The sequence below is a fragment of the Globicephala melas genome, chromosome 8 (genome assembly GCF_963455315.2).
Source record: "Globicephala melas chromosome 8, mGloMel1.2, whole genome shotgun sequence".
NCBI classification, from domain to species: Eukaryota; Metazoa; Chordata; class Mammalia; order Artiodactyla; family Delphinidae; genus Globicephala; species Globicephala melas.
In genome coordinates, this window is record NC_083321.1 from 65,605,282 (window position 1) to 65,624,565 (window position 19,284).

Below are 19,284 nucleotides of genomic sequence, written 5' to 3' on the forward strand. Positions count from 1 at the left end.
CACATTTTGAAGGACTTGTACTCAGGATATCCACTTATTTTAAGAACTTGAGTCCCATTGGAGTTTGTATGTTTTCTAGACCAGTGCATATCTAAATTAAGGTGCATTTAAATTACCATGTGTCTTGTCAAACTGCAGATCCTTACCACGTAAATCTAAAATGAAGCCTAGGAAATTCCCTGGCAGTCCAGTGGTTAGGAATCGGTGCTTTCACTGCTATGGGCCTGGGTTCAATCCCTGGTTGGGAAGCTAAGATCTTGTAAGCCACATAGTATAGACAAATAAAATAAAATGAAGCCTAAATTGCTCTAAGGTGATACTGATGCTGCTGCTCTTTGACCAAACTTTCAGTAACAAGGTTAAAGACTAGTGGTTTGCAGACCTAGCTGCATAGTTACCTGGGTTGTTCTTTTTTTTTTTTTTTAAAGGAACATTTATTTATTTATTTATTTATAGGCTGCATTGGGTCTTCGTTGCTGCGTGCGGTCTTTCTCTAGTTGTGGCGAGCGGGGGCTACTCTTTGTTGCGGTGCATGGGCTTCTCATTGCGGTGGCTTCTCTTGTTGCGGACCACGGGTTCTAGGCGTGCAGGCTTCAGTAGTTGTGGCACGTGGGCTCAGTAGTTGTGGCTCATGGGTTCTAGAGCACAGGCTCAGTAGTTGTGGTACACGGGCTTAGTTGCTCCGTGACATGTGGGATCTTCCCAGGCCAGGGATCGAACCCTTGTCCCCTTTATTGGCAGGCACATTCTTAACCACTGTGCCACCAGGGAAGTCCCCTGGGTAGCTCTTAATTATACCAACACCTGGGATCAGACCAATTAAATTAGAATCTCTGGGACTGGGCTCCAATCACTGGCATGTTATAAACTCCCAAGTGATTCTAATGTGCAGTCATTATGTTTGAAACCTAAGAAACCCCATATGTAGAAAGAAACAGACATCTATAAGTTTACTAACTGTAAGGGATATCATTGTCTCTAGTCTCCTCTTGGAAACCTCAAATGAATGTCAAAGTTGAGATAGGATCATACAAAATGATCCTGAAAATACCTAACATTGAACACATTGATAGACATTTGTATACAACCTGACCCATAGGGCGTGAGATCAGTTTCCTCAGACCACTATCAAGAAAAATGTCTAATAAAAAAATGGAAAGGTATCCTGTGTTCATGGATTAGAAGAATTAATACTGTTAAAATGTCAACACTGTGAAAAGCCATCTATAGATTCATGAAATCTCTATGAAGTTTCCAAGAGAAATTTTTTTTACAGAAGTAGAAAAAACAATCCTAATATTTATATGGAACCACAAAGATCCTGAATAGCCAAAGCAACCCTGAGAAAGAACAGAGCAGGAGACACGTCCTGATTTCAAACTATACTGCAAAGTTATAGTAATCAAAACAGTATGATACTGGCATTAAAAACAGACGAATAGGGCTTCCCTGGTGGCGCAGTGGTTGAGAGTCCGCCTGCCGATGCAGGGGACACGGGTTCGTGTCCCAGTCCGGGAAGATCCCACATGCCACGGAGCAGCTGGGCCCGTGAGCCATGGCTGTTGAGGCTGTGCGTCTGGAGCCTGTGCTCCACAACGGGAGAGGCCACAAGAGTGAAAGGCCCACATACCACAAAAACAAAAAACAAAAAACAGAGTCCTCCTGCAGATGCAGGAGACATGGGTTCATGCCCCGGTCTGGGAAGACCCCACATGCCGCGGAGCGGCTGGGCTCGTGAGCCATGGCCACTGAGCCTGTGCGTCCGGAGCCTGTGCTCCGCAACGGGAGAGGCCACAACAGTGAGAGGCCCGTGTACCACAAAAAAAAAAAAAAAAAAAAAAAAAGAACAAGTAACAGGTGCCCTTGCTCGCTTCCCAAGGGTGGAGAGCAAGCTGGTTCCTTAAAAAAAATAAATAAATAGGACTTCCGGGAAGAGGGCGGAAGACTAAGACGCGGAGATCACCTACCTCCCCACAGATACACCAGAAATACATCTACGCGTGGAACAACTCCTACGGAGCACCTACTGAACGCTGGCAGAAGACCTCAGACCTCCCAAAAGGCAAGGAACCCCCCACGTACCTGGGTAGGGCAAAAGAAAAAAATAAACAGAGACAAAAGGATAGGGACGGGTCCTGCACCAGCGGGAGGGAGCTGTGAAGGAGGAAAAGTGTCCACACACTAGGAAGCCCCTTCGCGGGCGGAGACTGCGGGTGGCGGAGTGGGGGAACTTCGGAGCCGCGGAGGAGAGCACAGCAACGGGTGCGGAGGGCAAAGCGGGAAGATTCCAGCGCAGATCGGGGCCGAGCGGCACTCACCAGCCGAGAGGCTTGTCTGCTCGCCCGCCGGGGCGGGCGGGGCTGGGAGCTGAGGCTCCGGCTTCTGTCGGAGCGCCGGGAGAGGACTGAGGTTGGCGGCGTGAACACAGCCTGCAGGGTGTTAGTGCACCGCGGCTAGCCGGGAGGGAGTCCGGGGAAAAGTCTGGACCTGCCGAAGAGGCAAGAGACTTTTTCTTCCCTCTTTGTTTCCTGGTGCGCGAGGAGAGGGGATTAAGAACGCTTCTTAAGGGAGCTCCAGAGACATGCGCGAGCCGCGGCTAAAAGTGCGGACCCCAGAGACAGACATGAGACTCTCAGGCCGCTGCTGCCGCCGCCAAGAAGCCTGTGTGCGAACACAGGTCACTATCCACAACCCCTTCCGGGGAGACTGTGCAGCCCGCCACTGCCAGGGTCCCGGGATCCAGGGACAACTCCCCCGGGAGAACGCACGCGAGCCTCAGGCTGGTGCAACGTCACGCCGGCCTCTGCCGCCGCAGGCCTGCCCCGCACTCCGTGACCCTCCCTACCCCCGGCCTGAGTGAGCCAGAGCCTCCGAATCAGCGGCTCCTTTAACCCCGTTCTGTCTGAGCAAAGAACAGATGCCCTCCGGCGACCTACACGCACAGGCGGGGCCAAATCCAAAGCTGAGCCCCTGGGAGCTGTGAGAACAAAGAAGAGAAAGGGAAATCTCTCCCAGCAGCCTCACAAGCAGCGGATTAAAGCTCCACAATCAACTTGATGTACCCTGCATCTGTGGAATACATGAATAGACAACGAATCATCCCAAATTAAGGAGCGGTGTGGATGAAAGGCTCTTGGTGCTGCAGCCAGGAGTTAGTGCTGTGCCTCTGAGGTGGGAGAGCCAACTTCAGGACACTGGTCCACAAGAGGCCTCCCAGCTGCACATAATATCAAACGGTGAAAATCTCCCAGAGATCTCCATCTCAACGCCAGCACCCAGCTTCACTCAACGACCAGCAAACTACAGTGCTGGACATCCTATGCCAAACAACTAGCAAGACAGGAACACAACCCCACCCATTAGCAGAGAGGATGCCCCAAATCATAATAAGTCTACAAACACCCCAAAACACACCACCAGACGTGGACCTGCCCACCAGAAAGACAAGATCCAGCCTCATCCACCAGAACACAGGCACTAGTACCCTCCACCAGGAAGCCTACACAACCCACTGAACCAACCTTAGCCACTGGGGACAGACACAAAAAACAACAGGAACTACGAACCTTCAGCCTGCAAAAAGGAGACCCCAAACACAGTAAGATAAGCAAAATGAAAAGACAGAAAAACACAGAGCAGATGAAGGAGCAAGATAAAAACCCACCAGACCTAACAAATGAAGAGGAAATAGGCAGTCTACCTGAAAAAGAATTCAGAATAATGATAGTAAACGTGATCCAAAATCTTGGAAATAGAATAGACAAAATGCAAGAAACAGTTAACAAGGACCTAGAAGAACTAAAGATGAAACAAACAATGATGAACAACACAATAAATGAAATGAAAAATACTCTAGATGGGATCAATAGCAGAATAACTGAGGCAGAAGAACAGATAAGTGACCTGGATATAAAATAGTGGAAATAACTAATGCAGAGTAGAATAAAGAAAAAAGAATGAAAAGAACTGAGGACAGTCTCAGAGACCTCTGGGACAACATTAAACGCATCAACATTCGAATTATAGGGGTTCCAGAAGAAGAAGAGAAAAAGAAAAGGATTGAGAAAATATTTGAAGAGATTATAGTTGAAAACTTCCCTAATATGGGAAAGGAAATAGTTAATCAAGTCCAGGAAGCACAGAGAGTCCCATACAGGATAAATCCAAGGAGAAATACACCAAGACAAATATTAATCAAACTATCAAAAATTAAATACAAAGAAAACATATTAAAAGCATCAAGGGAAAAACAACAAATAACACACAAGGGAATCCCCATAAGGTTAACAGCTGATCTTTCAGCAGAAACTCTGCAAGCCAGAAGGGAGTGGCAGGACATATTGAAAGTGTTGAAGGAGAAAAATCTGCAACCAAGATTACTCTACCCAGCAAGGATCTCATTCAGATTTGATGGAGAAATTAAAACCTTTACAGACAAACAAAAGCTGAGAGAGTTCAGCACCACCAAACCAGCTCTACAACAACTGCTAAAGGAACTTCTCTAGGCAAGAAACACAAAAGAAGGAAAAGACCTACAATAATGAACCCCAAACAATTAAGAAAATGGGAATGGGAACACACATATCGATAATTACCTTAAATGTAAATGGACTAAATGCTCCCAGCAAAAGACACAGATTGGCTGAATGGATACAAAAACAAGACCCATATATTTGCTGTCTACAAGAGACCCACTTCAGACCTAGAGACACATACAGACTAAAAGTAAGGGGATGGAAAAAGGTATTTCATGCAAATGGAAACCAAAATAAAGCTGGAGTAGCAATTCTCATATCAGACAAAATAGACTTTAAAATAAAGATTATTAGAAGAGACAAAGAAGGACACTACATAATGATCAACGGATCGATCCAAGAAGAAGATATAACAATTGTAAATATTTATACACCCAACATAGGAGCACCTCAATAAATAAGGCAAATACTGACAGCCATAAAAGGGGAAATCGACAGTAACACATTCATAGTAGAGGACTTTAACACCCCACTTTCACCAATGGACAGATCATCCAAAATGAAAATAAATAAGGAAACACAAGCTTTAAATGATACATTAAACAAGATGGACTTAATTGATATTTATAGGACATTCCATCCAAAAACAACAGAATACACATTTTTCTCAAGTGCTCATGGAACATTCTCCAGGATAGATCATATCTTGGGTCACAAATCAAGCCTTGGTAAATTTAAGAAAATTGAAATTGTATCAAGTATCTTTTCTGACCACAACGCTATGAGACTAGATATCAATTACAGGAAAAGATCTGTAAAAAATACAAACACATGGAGGCTAAACAATACACTACTTAATAACGAAGTGATCACTGAAGAAATCAAAGAGGAAATCAAAAAATACCTAGAAACAAATGACAATGGAGACACGATGACTCAAAATCTATGGGATGCAGCAAAAGCAGTTCTAAGAGGGAAGTTTATAGCAATACAATCCTACCTTAAGAAACAGGAAACATCTCGAATAAACAACCTAACCTTGCACCTAAAGCAATTAGAGAAAGAAGAACAAAAAACCCCCAAAGTTAGCAGAAGGAAAGAAATCATAAAAATCAGATCAGAAATAAATGAAAAAGAAATGAAGGAAACGATAGCAAAGATAAATAAAACTAAAAGCTGGTTCTTTGAAAGGATAAACAAAATTGATAAACCATTAGCCAGACTCATCAAGAAAAAATAGGAGAAGACTGAAATCAATAGAATTAGAAATGAAAAAGGAGAAGTAACAACTGACACTGCAGAAATACAAAAGATCATGAGAGATTACTACAAGCAACTCTATGCCAATAAAATGGACAACCTGGAAGAAATGGACAAATTCTTAGAAAGGCACAACCTGCCAAGACTGAATCAGGAAGAAATAGAAAATATGAACAGACCAATCACAAGCACTGAAATTGAAACTGTGTTTAAAAATCTTCCAACAAGCAAAAGCCCAGGACCAGATGGCTTCACAGGCAAATTCTATCAAACATTTAGAGAAGAGCTATCACCTATCCTTCTCAAACTCTTCCAAAATATAGCAGAGGGAGGAACACTCCCCAACTCATTCTACGAGGCCACCATCACCCTGATACCAAAACCAGACAAGGATGTCACAAAGAAAGAAAACTACAGGCCAATATCACTGATGAACATAGATGCAAAAATCCTCAACAAAATACTAGCAAACAGAATCCAACAGCACATTAAACGGATCATACACCATGATCAAGTGGGGTTTATTCCAGGAATGCAAGAATTCTTCCATATACGCAAATCAATCAACGTGATACACCATATTAACAAATTGAAGGAGAAAAACCATATGATCATCTCAATAGATGCAGAGAAAGCTTTTGACAAAATTCAACACCCATTTATAATAAAAACCCTGCAGAAAGTAGGCATAGAGGGAACTTTCCTCAACATAATAAAGGCCATATATGACATACCCACAGCCAACATTGTCCTCAATGGTGAAAAACTGAAAGTATTTCCACTAAGATCAGGAGCAAGACAAGGTTGCCCACTCTCACCACTCTTATTCAACATAGTTTTGGAAGTTTTATCCACAACAATCAGAGAAGAAAAGGATATAAAAGGAATCCAAATTGGAAAAGAAGAAGTAAAGCTGTCACTCTTTGCAGATGACATGATCCTATACATAGAGAATCCTAAAGATGCTACCAGAAAACTACTAGAGCTAATGAATGAATTTGGTAAAGTAGCAGGATACAAAATTAATGCACAGAAATCTCATGCATTCCTGTACACTAATGATGAAAAATCTGAAAGTGAAATCAAGAAAACACTCCCATTTACCACTGCAACAAAAAGAATAAAATATCTAGGAATAAACCTACCTAAGGAGACAAAAGACCTGTATGCAGAAAATTATAAGACACTGATGAAAGAAATTAAAGATGATACAAATAGATGGAGAGATATACCATGTTCTTGGATTGGAAGAATCAACATTGTGAAAATGACTCTACTACCCAAAGCAATCTACAGATTCAATGCAATCCCTATCAAACTACCACTGGCATTTGTCACAGAACTAGAACAAAAAATTTAACAGTTTGTATGGAAACACAAAAGACCCCAAATAGCCAAAGCAAGCTTGAGAACGAAAAATGGAGCTGGAGGAATCAGGCTTCCTGACTTCAGACTATACTACAAAGCTACAGTAATCAAGACAGTATGGTACTGGCACAAAAACAGAAATATAGATCAATGGAACAGGATAGAAAGCCCAGAGATAAACCCATGCACATATGGTCACCTTATCTTTGATAAAGGAGGCAGGAATGTACAGTGGAGAAAGGACAGCCTCTTCAATAAGTGGTACTGGGAAAACTGGACAGCTACATGTAAAAGTATAAGATTAGATCACTCCCTAACACCATACAAAAAAATAAGCTCAAAATGGATTAAAGACCTAAATGTAAGGCCAGAAACTATCAAACTCTTAGAGGAAAACATAGGCAGGACACTCTATGACATAAATCACAGCAAGGTCCTTTTTGACCCACCTCCTAGAGAAATGGAAATAAAAACAAAAGTAAACAAATGGGACCTAATGAAACTTAAAAGCTTTTACGCAGCAACAGAAACCATAAAGAAGACCAAAAGACAACCCTCAGAATGGGAGAAAATATTTGCAAATGAAGCAACTGACAAAGGATTAATCTCCAAAATTTATAAGCAGCTCATGCAGCTTAATAACAAAAAAACAAACAACCCAATCCAAAAATGGGCAGAAGACCTAAATTGACATTTCTCCAAAGAAGATATACAGAGTGCCAACAAACACATGAAAGAATGCTCAACATCACTAATCATTAGAGAAATGCAACTCAAAACTACAATGAGATATCATCTCACACCAGTCAGAATGGCCATCATCAAAAAATCTAGAAACAATAAATGCTGGAGAGGGTGTGGAGAAAAGGGAACCCTCTTACACTGTTGGTGGGAATGTAAATTGATACAGCCACTATGGAGAACAGTATGGAGGTTCCTTAAAAAACTACAAATAGAACTACCATATGACCCAGGAATCCCACTACTGGGCATATACCCTGAGAAAACCATAATTCAAAAAGAGTCATGTACTAAAATGTTCATTGCAGCTCTATTTACAACAGCCCAGAGATGGAAACAACCTAAGTGTCCATCATCGGATGAATGGATAAAGAAGATGTGGCATATATATACAATGGAATATTACTCAGCCATAAAAAGAAACGAAATTGAGCTATTTGTAATGAGGTGGATAGACCTAGAGTCTGTCATACAGAGTGAAGTAAATCAGAAAGAGAGAGACAAATACCGTATGCTAACACATGTATATGGAATTTAAGAAAAAAAAATGTCATGAAAAACCTAGGGGTGAAACAGGAATAAAGACACAGACTTACTAGAGAATGGACTTGAGGCTATGGGGAGGGGGAAGGGTAAACAGTGACAAAGCGAGAGAGAGGCATGGACATATATACACTACCAAACGTAAGGTAGATAGCTAGTGGGAAGCAGCCGCATAGCACAGGGAGATCAGCTCCCTGCTTTGTGACCGCCTGGAGGGGTGGGATAGGGAGGGTGGGAGGGAGGGAGATGCAAGCGGGAAGAGATATGGGAACATATGTATATATATAACTGATTCATTTTGTTGTGAAGCTGAAACTAACATACCATTGTAAAGCAATTATACTCCAATAAAGATGTTAAAATGAAAATAAATAAATAAATAAAATAATATGAATTATATTGCTATTATTATGAGTTATACTGCCCTTGGTCACTCTAGCTGGTCAAGAAGAGGTACCAGTCTCAGCTCACTGAAGGAAAAACATGAAATAATTTTAGCTTTTCGAACAACTGCCTCCAATTATAAAATTGTTGAAAACTGCTTTTTTGTTATTTTGTGTTGTTAGCAAGCCTTGGACAATACTGTAGAAGAAGGCCAGGAATGCCCTTAGCCACTGGCCATTTACCAATGCCTTCATCTGTGGGCATATGGACGTACTACACTAGCGCTTGGAGAGCACAGTACCACAGGCCTCCCTTGGGGATTGCCTGCTTCTTTGTGATGCTGGTGATCTCTGCTGATGTGGTTGTTTCCTGGTCTCTATGCACTTGGTCTGCATGTGTTTCCTTAGTGTTGTCTTCCCTTGAAGGGAGGCAAGCTTCAAAAGCTAGATCAAGTAGGTTTAGCTGCCACTCTAAGGAGTCTGAATTTTGTTTTTAAGTTTAATGAGAAAGCTGTGAAGGATTTTAATAATAACATGATCTGATTGACTCCATAGAGTTTTCTTCCTAAAGTAACAACAGGAGCAACAGTGGAGGAAGAGCCCTGCTAGGGGTCTGTTGCAGAAGTCTAGATGAGAGATGACTATGGCTAGGATTAGATGAATACTGGTGGAGCAGCTGGATTCATGATATATTTTGATTGCAGAGCCAATAGAACTTACTGGTGGATTAGATGCAAGATGTGAAAGAAAAGGAAGAGTGAAGGGCCAGAGGTGCACCAAAACTCTACAAGACAGCTGTTAAAACCATTGCAGAAGGTGGGAGAATATCTTGGTGCTCAACTGGGGACGATGATGTGAATAAGAAGCAGATGATGTAATCAGAGGGTAGTAACTTCAAAAGAGAACACCCAGTGATTTATGAAGTCAGAGCAAAGGTCCATCCTTCCTTTCTGACCCCATGAGTCCCTATGTGAATCATTCCTACTTCCCCATGAAGTGGATTTTTCTCTGGTTTTAGGACAAGGGGTATCATAAGTAAAAACAGGTGTCAGGTAAGATGGAATAGAGAAAGTGCTGTCAGAAGGAAGATCAAAAATCTGGAGAGATTTATTCATAATCTAATGATAGGGAAAGTACACAGGGACTAAGGATGTAAATGAGGATAGAGGATGAGAGTGTTGGAAGAAAAAGCATGAGTGGTCCCCTGATCCTAGCACTATTATGTACAAGCTATCATGGAAAATAGGCTGAAGTTACATGTTAATTATAAGGGATGAGAAATACTGGATAGGAAAACATGGTTTAAAGGCCAAATAAATATAACTTACCAGCGCCAGGGTACCACCTGGAATGTTAGCATCATGGTACACACACCCTGTATTGATAGGAGGACATGGGTGGCAGCCCTCTCTCTGTTTTACACTTTAACTTGGTGGATCTTTTCTAATTTCTACATTTACTGTTGAGTAGAGTAATTGTGACATCAGGAGGAAATCATCCAATCATGGTTTTCTGCTTTTCTTTTAGAATTTCTTCTCACTTACTTTTATTAGTCTTTTACACTTTTCACACTACACTCCTGTCTCACTTCTCACCTGCTTTATGTATTATGGTTTATTGTACAATATACTAACATTCTCACATCTTAAATTTGAAACTAATTTGGGGCAGTTTTTGGACCCAGGATTTTAGAAATACTCAATTGGAATGTATTTTTTGTCATGAATTTCAGCCATCATGACATTAACTTTTCACTTTTTTGGGAAGAGAATGTTGCTATCTTGATGACCAGATCATCCTATCACCTTGTGACATCATTAATGGCATCATGTCTATATCTGTACAGTGAGCATCTAGGCGATCCCTCTTTTATGAAAGATAATGCAACATCTTCAGGGAAAATGTGAAATTTGACACTAGATATTATTTCTTCTCTATTAAATCTTAATTATTGGTATGTTTATTAAGAAACTTACATATACTGCTTTATTAGTACACAAGTCACACTTTGTTTTCCAACCTTGCTGTGACCCATTTGATAGAATTTGGACTTTGAAGTTACAAGATTGCCTCTTCTAGGATGTGAGAGGAGAAGGGAAAAAAGGATTATATAAGAACAATTTAACTTCATGAATGGAGAAGATAGTGAGATCCTGTCATGTTAGAGACTCTGAACACTGAGCAGATCAAATGTGTTAAATACTTTTACTGAGAGATTGATTTTCCAATACTAGAAGTTTCCTATACAGTTTTTAGCTTTGCAAGAAAGACTGAAAGGGGTTGGCATAAATCAAACAATGTTGCTTTGTTAAGTGTGCTTTGTAAGATGCAAATATCTTCTAAGATGCTAATAATTAGAAACTGTGATAGCAGCATTCTTTTATATGCTTAATTAAGAAGATGAAATAATGACTCTGTGTCTATATTTTTACAAAGGTGAAAGCTTGCTGAACCAGCTAACTGGACTATTTACAATGGATTGCCAAGATCAAGATTGCAGAGGCCACCTATTAAGGCAGCGACAACCTTCACATTTAAGGTAATACTGCTCCTTCTTAGAACTTCTTACATTTAATTACCTATTCAATATTTGCCTTCTCATTGTTGTAGGCTTCCTAAAGTCAAGGACCATATCTTCAGAATTTTTCACAATGTCTGGAATGCTATAGCCTCATTGAATGAACGAATAATCTAATTTTAATTTGGGAATATTGATCAAGTTGGGAACTGTGCTAATTAATACACTGATCTCTTCTATTAGTCAACATATAATTAGCTATAAAAATTGAGATAGGAGTAGGAAAAAACAAATTTCACAAATAACTTAGTCATTTTTTTTTTAACATGTATAGATGGGAGAGACCCAGAAGAATTGAGTAATTCCCCCAAATGGCCAAAACCCTCACCTTAAATACCATCTTTAGCGAAAGACAAAAGGGGGAAGTAGTTTGGGACTTCAAAGGGGAGGAAAGTATTCACATGGAGATAGAAAGCGGATGTGTAGTAAAAAAAAAAAGTTTGCTGAGCCAGGCAGAGACAATGGGACACAGAGAGGAATTTTAACAGATTTTTCCAGGTTCCTTCCAGTGTACCACACTTATTCATCCTATAGTTCTCTACTTGATATCTCCATTCCTGCAACAGGTCCTCTAACTACATTCTTTTAGGCAGTTAGGAGGAAGATCAAAGTTTATTCCTGAGTCTTTGGGGCCTTGATTGTTTTCATCTAGAAATAGTACCCATGCCAAAGAGACATTTTGAGGTGGCAAATTTTGCTCTACTACAGTCCTGCCTTTGAAACTTCTTTTAAGAGATTTCACAGTCCAGAAGTTGGGTTGATAGATTGCTTTATCTCACTGAGCCAGTTTCTTAGTTCTGACAATAGGTCAGATCAGTTACTCATTTCAGGAGGCAGTGATGCAAGTGGGCTCACAAAGTTAGCCCTATAGGGTGTAAGCAATCAGGTATTTAATAAGATGCGTTTCTAAGGAGACAAAATAAAAACAAATGTTAATGGTTGGAGCAAATTTTAAACCCAGTGTCTGAGTCCTGAGAGTTGCCAGTGGAGAAGATTTCTAGATCTTAAGGTTGAAGCATCTTTTGTAGTTTGAAATGTCTCTGATGATGTCATCATGTGTTCAGGTAAACTTTCTGAGTGGCTTACAAAGTGACAGGCACAGAGATTGTCTAAACATGGGCTATTGTGGTGATCTCTCTTAAGTTTATATCAAGTTGTTCAGCTTTAGTTCTAAATGATTCCAAGTCAAAAGGGGGAGAAAAATTGGAAACATTAGTTTGAACAGTTGTTGCCAAATATTTGAGGAGACTAGAAGAATTCAGAACCCAGTCCAGTTTTTAGGTGGAAGAACAAAACTTCAAAGATGATTGATAGGGCTTTCCTGGTGGCGCAGTGGTTTAGAGTCCGCCTGCCGATGCAGGGGACACGGGTTCGTGCCCCGGTCCGGGAAGATCCCACATGCCGCGGAGCGGCTGGGCCCGTGAGCCATGGCCGCTGAGCCTGCATGTCCGGAGCCTGTGCTCTGCAATGGGAGAGGCCACAACAGTGAGAGTCCCCAGTACCGCAAAAAAAAAAAAAAAAAAAAAAAGATGATTGATAGAACACAAATCTAATATTCATAACTGTGTATTAGAGTTTTTGCTGAAACGCAATTTTTTCTCTTTAAAATCACTCTCATTTCTACCAACGAAAGCCAAATTAAAACTAATTTGTTTGCAAAATAAGTTTAGTTTCATTAAAATTGGCCGATTATTTACTTAAGTCTAGCAAGAATAGCAATTGAGCACATAGGCTCTTTTTTTCGCCACACAGCACAGCATGCAGGATCTTATTTCCCCAACCAGGGATCAAACCTGTGCCTCCTGCAGTGGAAGCATGGAGTCTTAACCACTGGACCACCAGGGAAGTCCCAGACTGAATTTTTAATAGCTCTCAAGGCCAGCAAGCCAGGCCAAGTATTTGCCATCACACTTGCATGTAATACTTATAGATTTAGGAGAATTTCTCCCAAATATCCTGAGGTTCTTCCATCTGCCAGGAAGCGACCATTCTTACTCACCTGGTAAGGCTGCTAGGAACACTGTAAGTAAGCAAGGTACCCGGCTGGTTTTCTAAGGGGCTTTATAGCTTCATAAAATCAATCTTAGTTCCTTAAAGCTGTCTGGTCATATCTGATTCAATGCATATTCTCAAATATTGCCTTCCAGTCAAAGCCTTGTTAATGTAAACAGTGTTTCCAATTGTGCCCTGTTACAAGGAGAGCAGATTATTAGTGACTTTATGTAAATACAAAGATATTATACAAAAGTATGATTTACCAAATTGCCGTGTGTCATTACACAAGAGGAAAGGTTTCCTCATATCTGAAAATGAAAGATTAAAAAACCAGTAATATTTCAAACAAAAAGTCATAAAAATTATAATAATATTCATCAGTTCATTCAATCATTAATGTAATTCATTCTTGTTGATCTTGATCTGCTGTTAGAAGTTTTAGGAAGCCATCAGTTTTTCAATTAGAGTTCTGTAATTTGTTACCCAGTTCAGTAGTATGGTCTGACAGTTATCAGAAACCTATATTTCTTCTACAAAATTTCTGAAGGAAAAACCATCAAATACATTTATCAACAATTGCAGTGCAAGAAAAAGAAATTAGACCCTTCTGGCAACTTTTTAGGAGCAAAGAAAAGTGCCTTATCTAAGATTATCAGGGCCTCAGACAATGCAGTGAAGATTGGGGGTATAACTGTTACTGAAAAAAGTTCATGTGCCTGATACACAGTGAGGCCAAATAAACCAGAATTACAATTAGTCACAAATACAGCCCTCAAGTTTTTTTGCCCATACACATGAGTATTGTGTAAAACGTGTCTTCTTTGTAGCAGCTAGGCCCTGCCACCACTGTGCTTGGCTGGGCTCACAAATCTGTTGTAACCTGTAGCTTCCCTGTCACTTCTCTGGCTCTCCTCTCCTGCTAAGCTTTGTTTCCTGGCAGTAATTAAAACCTTCTGCCACTGCCACAGCTACTGCTGCTGCTGGAACCACCATAGCCACCTTGGTTTTGGGGTTTGGCAAAGTATTGGCCTCTACCACCATAGGGGCCAGAACTTCTGCCTCCAGTTTCCTCCTTTCATGGGTCCAAAATTTGAAGATTGATTGTTGTGACTGCCAAAATCATTGTAGCTTCCACCACATCCACAATTGCTTCCATCATTACCAAATCCATTATAGCCATCCCCACTGCCACCATATCCACCACCACCATGGCTGCCACCAAAGCCACCTCGACCACTGAAGTTTCCTCCATGACCAAAGCTGTCATTCCCACCAAAACCCCCTCCACGACCACCACCAAAGTTTCCAGAACCACTTCGACCTCTTTGGCTGGATGAGGCACTAGCCGTCTCTTGCTTAGATAGGGCTTTCCTTACTTCACAGTTGTGGCCATTCACAGTGTCTGAATGACAATCTTGTCTACAGAGTCATGGTCATCAAAGGTTACGAAAGCAAAGCCTCTCTTTTTGCCACTGCCTCGATCAGTCATGATTTCAGTCACTTCAATTTTCCCATACTGTTCAAAATAATCTCTTAGGTGATGTTCTTCAGTGTCTTCTTTAATGCCACCAACAGAAATCTTTTTCACAGTTACGTGGGCACCAGGTCTTTGAGAATCTTCTCTTGAGACGGCCCTCTTTGGTTCCACAACTCTTCCATCCACCTTGTGTGGCCTTGCATTCATGGCCGCATCCACCTCCTCCACAGTGGCATATGTGACAAACCCGAAGCCCCTGGAGCCTCGGTGTTTGGATCCCTCATTACCACACAATCTGTGAGCGCTCCCCGCTGCTCGCAATGGCTCCTCAGACTCTCATCGGTTGTTTCAAAGCTCAAACCTCCGCTGAAGAGCTTCCGCAGCTGTTCGGGCTCTTTGGGTGACTCTGACTTAGACATGACGGCAGTGGAGGTGGGGGGAGACGTCAACGATGCTTACTCGGCGGCGTCCACGAGCAGAAAGGAGTAATCTACCGAACGTATCTCCCGTCAGTTTTGAGGTTGTATGTGGTTAAGAAACTAATGTGTTATCACAGAGCAGCCAGAACCAGAAATGCTGCCCAAGTGTGACCAGTTATAAATTAGTCAGAATCTGGCAGCAGGGCAATAAACAGGGAAGAAAAAGCTGCAGTTAAATGCATCTGGCAGCTCCTGGAATGAGGCTGGTAAGTAGAGTTCTTCAGGGGACAAGCAGGGACGTTTTCAGTAGTCTCCCGGAACGCAGACTTTATCCAGGATCAACAGAGTGGGCGTTGCCTGCCAGCAAGCAGAATGTGTCCTCCTCCTGCAGGGCTTCCTCTCTCCCCTCGAGGCCCCCTGGAGATCGCAGGAGCCAGGAGTTTGGGGCCGGTTTCCATTCGCCTCTGGACCCACCAGGAGAGCAGAGGCAGGGCTCTGAGGAAGGTCAGCGGAGGCCACGGTCTGCCGCAACCTGGGCGTTCCCCGCGTTCCCGGGAGCGCTCTCCCTGTTCGCCCTCATTCCCGAGGCTCGCTCCGGTAGCCGGCACCTCCTGCTCAGTCCCGAGGAAGCCATGGCCAAGTCCAAGGGTCGTCTATACCTTTGGGTGTGCTTGGCTGCAGCGCTGGCATCTTTCCTGGGTGGATTTATGGTGGGTAAGTGTTCCGACCCCTTCCCCGGATCCCTCCAGCCTCCCCGGAGAAAAGCGGTAGAGCCTGGGGCTGAAGAGCTGGGCTGCGCGCTGGGCGCCGGGCCGGCTGAGCTCCTCGAATTTCAGCCCAACCGGAAACTGAGTGGAATGCATTTCGGCCTTCCTAATAAAGTGTGCCAGAAATTCAAATTCATTAAATGCTCGCTGAGTTCAGGGTACTGTTAAGGGCTGTTAAGACAATTTAGAGTTGCCACTATCCGCAGGGGTCAAAAAGATGATTTCATTTCCAAGACCATTAATGAGTCAAAACTTTCAACTGCCCTTCTGTAATCATTTATTACATAAATATTTGTCGAATGCTCCCTGTGTGTCAGGCACTGTGCTATGAACTTAACCCCTATGGGAGAACAAGAAAGATAAAGACCCGTGCCTTGATGCATAACTCATGGGAAAATGAAAAGAATAGCCCTCACCTAAAACTCGTTTAACCAACTCAAAGTTACACATCAGAATTTGAAGGTTTTCTGCATTTGGTATGAATTTTTTTGTAAAGCTCACCATGATCTGTTTCTTAGGTAAGGGCTTTTTTTTTTTTTCCCTTCTTCCCCTTTGGCTTCTAGTTCTTATAAAAGTCAAAAGCAATTTCTTGTGTATGTAGTATGCTTATGTGTGTGTATTCTCCTCCCAGGCTGGCTTAGTAAGCCTCTCAAAGAAACAGCCACTTCAGGGGACACTCACCAAAATCTAAGGTGGAAACTGGTGTCTGAGATGAAAGCTGAAAATATTAAATCATTTCTTCGGTAAGTTTGTTTCATATACTTGATCTTAAAAATAGTGTTTAAAATATTGCAGAGTGAGAACTGTATGAAAACTGATTTTACTCATGTGGGTAACCTTTGTGTGAAATTATATGATATCACATTAATGTGATACCACATCATGGTAGTTTAAATGTTCCTTTATTCCACTCTTGGAGTCAAATCTACTTGAATGTTGAAAGAGCCTTTCTTCCCCAACTTCATCTGCAGAAAAAGTATCTGGTTACTTTATTAAGAGATGTTTCAGCTTCATGTACTTTGGACTGCAGCTCAATGTTATTTTGTTCTCCGTGCCTGGGTTTAATCAGGAATTTTATTTAAATGTCATATTCTGCCAGGAAGAGGAAGATGGTTGTAAACTCTGATTTAGAGGAAAGGAGATTAAAGTTTCAGATTCTGTCCACTACAAATTAAACCTTTATCCCGTGTTGCAAATTTAAGTAACACAAATAGGACAAAGTGAAAGCAAAAGGATCAGTGCAAACCCACCAGTCTCTTGGCAAGAGGAGGAGTGACATTCATCCAGGGGAGTGATTATGAATTCCTTGAAGGCAGTTATGACATTTATTTCTATATTCCGACTCTTTCAAAGGAGTATAATTAAAAAAAGTTTATTGAATCATAATTTACGTAAAATAAACTGCATCCATCTAACGCCTACGATTTGAGAGTATTGACAGATGCACAATATACTCAGCAAACGACCTCCTCAATTAAGATACAGAAAATTTACATGCCTTTGCAGTTTATTCCTCCCTTCAACTCCCTTCCTTTGGTCTCCTTTATATTTTCTAGAACTTTATATAAATAGAATCATACAGTATGTGCTGTTTTGCGTCTTTCACTCAGCATAATGAATGATTTTGGAATTCATCCAGGTTGTTGCATGTATCTGTAGTTTATTGCTTTTTATTGCTGAGTAGTATTCTATTGAATGGAGAGACTCCAACATGTAGTTGATGGATCTGGGGTTGTTTTTAGTTTTTCATTATTGTGAACAAAGTTGCTATGAGCATATGTTTACATATGATTTCATTTCTTTTTGAATGGCTGTGTTGGATGATAAGCACGTGTTTAACTTTTTGAGAAAATGGCAAACAGGTTTCAAAAGTGGTTGTACCATTTTACATTCCTAACTAGTATTGTCAGTTGTTTTCATTTTAACCATTTTAGTGGGTGTGTACTAGTATCTCATTGTGGTTTTAATTTGCATTTTCTTTTTTTTTTTAACATCGTTATTAGAGTATAATTGCTTTACAATGGTGTGTTAGTTTCTGCTGTATACCAAAGTGAATCAGCTATACATATACATATATCCCCATATCTCCTCCCTCTTGCGTCTCCCTCCCAACATCCCTATCCCACCCCTCTTCTCATGCACTTATCGGACATTTGTATATCTTGTTTTATAGGGTCTCTGTTCACTTTTTTAAAATTTTAAATTGTTTTGATTTATTATTGCGTATAGGAGTTCTTTCTTTATACATTCTTTTGTCACACATTTTTGTGAATATTTTCTTCTGTTCTATGGTTGGCTTTTTTTGTTTTCCTAGTGGAGTTTTTGAAGGGCAGAGATATTTAATTTCGATAAACTCCAGTTGAACAATTTTTGTCTTATGTTTCATACTCTGTGTCCTATCTAGGCCTATGAGAAGTTGTGAAGATTTTCTTACATTATTTTTTTTTAGAAGTTTTGTAATTTTAGCTTGCACATTTAGTTCAATGATCCACTTCAAGTTAATTTTTGTGTGTGGTATGATGTAAGAGTTGATGATTTTTTAAATACAATTATTTAATTATTCCTGCAAGATTTGTTTAAAAACTTTTCTTTCCCTGTTGAATTGCCTTGGTACTTGGTCCAAAATCACTTGACCATAAATCCATGGCCTGTTTTTTTGATTTTATATTTTCTTCTATTGATCTATTAATCTATATATCTCAGTACCACACTATCTGGTTTAGTCTAGCTTAATAGTAAGTCTGAAAATCAGGTAGAGTTAATCCTACAAATTTTTCTTTTTAAAAATTGCTCTGACTGTTTTAAGTCATTTGCATATCCAAATAAATTTTAGAATCAACTTCCTACCAAATTCCTACCAAAAAAAAAAGCCTGCTGGAACTTTGATTAAAATTGCATTGAATCTGTAGATAAATTTGGAAGAGTCTTTCAGTCTCTTCATTCATCATAGGGATGTACTACAGTTTAACTTTTCACCCACTGAGGGACATTTGTTTTGCTTCCACTTGTTAGCTTTTATGAATAAAGCTGCCATTAACATTCATGTACAGCTTTTATGTAATCATAGGTTTTCATTTTTCTGGGATAAGTACCCCCGAGTGAAAATTGCTTGTTTGTAGGAAAAGTACACTTTTAGTTGTTGAAGAATCTGCCAAACTATAGTATGGCTATATCATTTTATATTTTTCATTGGAATTATTACTCTTTTTAATTTTACCCATTCTGACAGGTGCATAGAGATACCTTATTATGGTTTTAATTTGCATTCCCTAGTACCT

The 19,284-nt window shown here is 40.7% G+C and overlaps 1 protein-coding gene and 1 pseudogene across 2 annotated transcripts in view; one reads left to right on the forward strand and one right to left on the reverse strand.

Moving 5' to 3' along the window:
* Positions 1 to 14,120: 14,120 nt before the first annotated feature.
* Positions 14,121 to 15,999, reverse strand: LOC115867545 (heterogeneous nuclear ribonucleoprotein A1-like; annotated as a pseudogene).
* Positions 15,621 to 19,284, forward strand: part of NAALAD2 (N-acetylated alpha-linked acidic dipeptidase 2) — a 59,518-nt gene continuing 55,854 nt past the window's right edge. Inside the window, exons 1-2 of one of the 2 annotated variants that reach the window (XM_030883786.3) lie at positions 15,621 to 15,953; positions 16,638 to 16,749. In XM_030883786.3, the coding sequence (XP_030739646.2) occupies positions 15,872 to 15,953; positions 16,638 to 16,749 (194 nt within the window). In that variant the 5' untranslated portion in view covers positions 15,621 to 15,871. The remainder of the gene's footprint in view (positions 15,954 to 16,637; positions 16,750 to 19,284) is intronic. The other variant, XM_030883787.3, reaches the window with a different exon arrangement.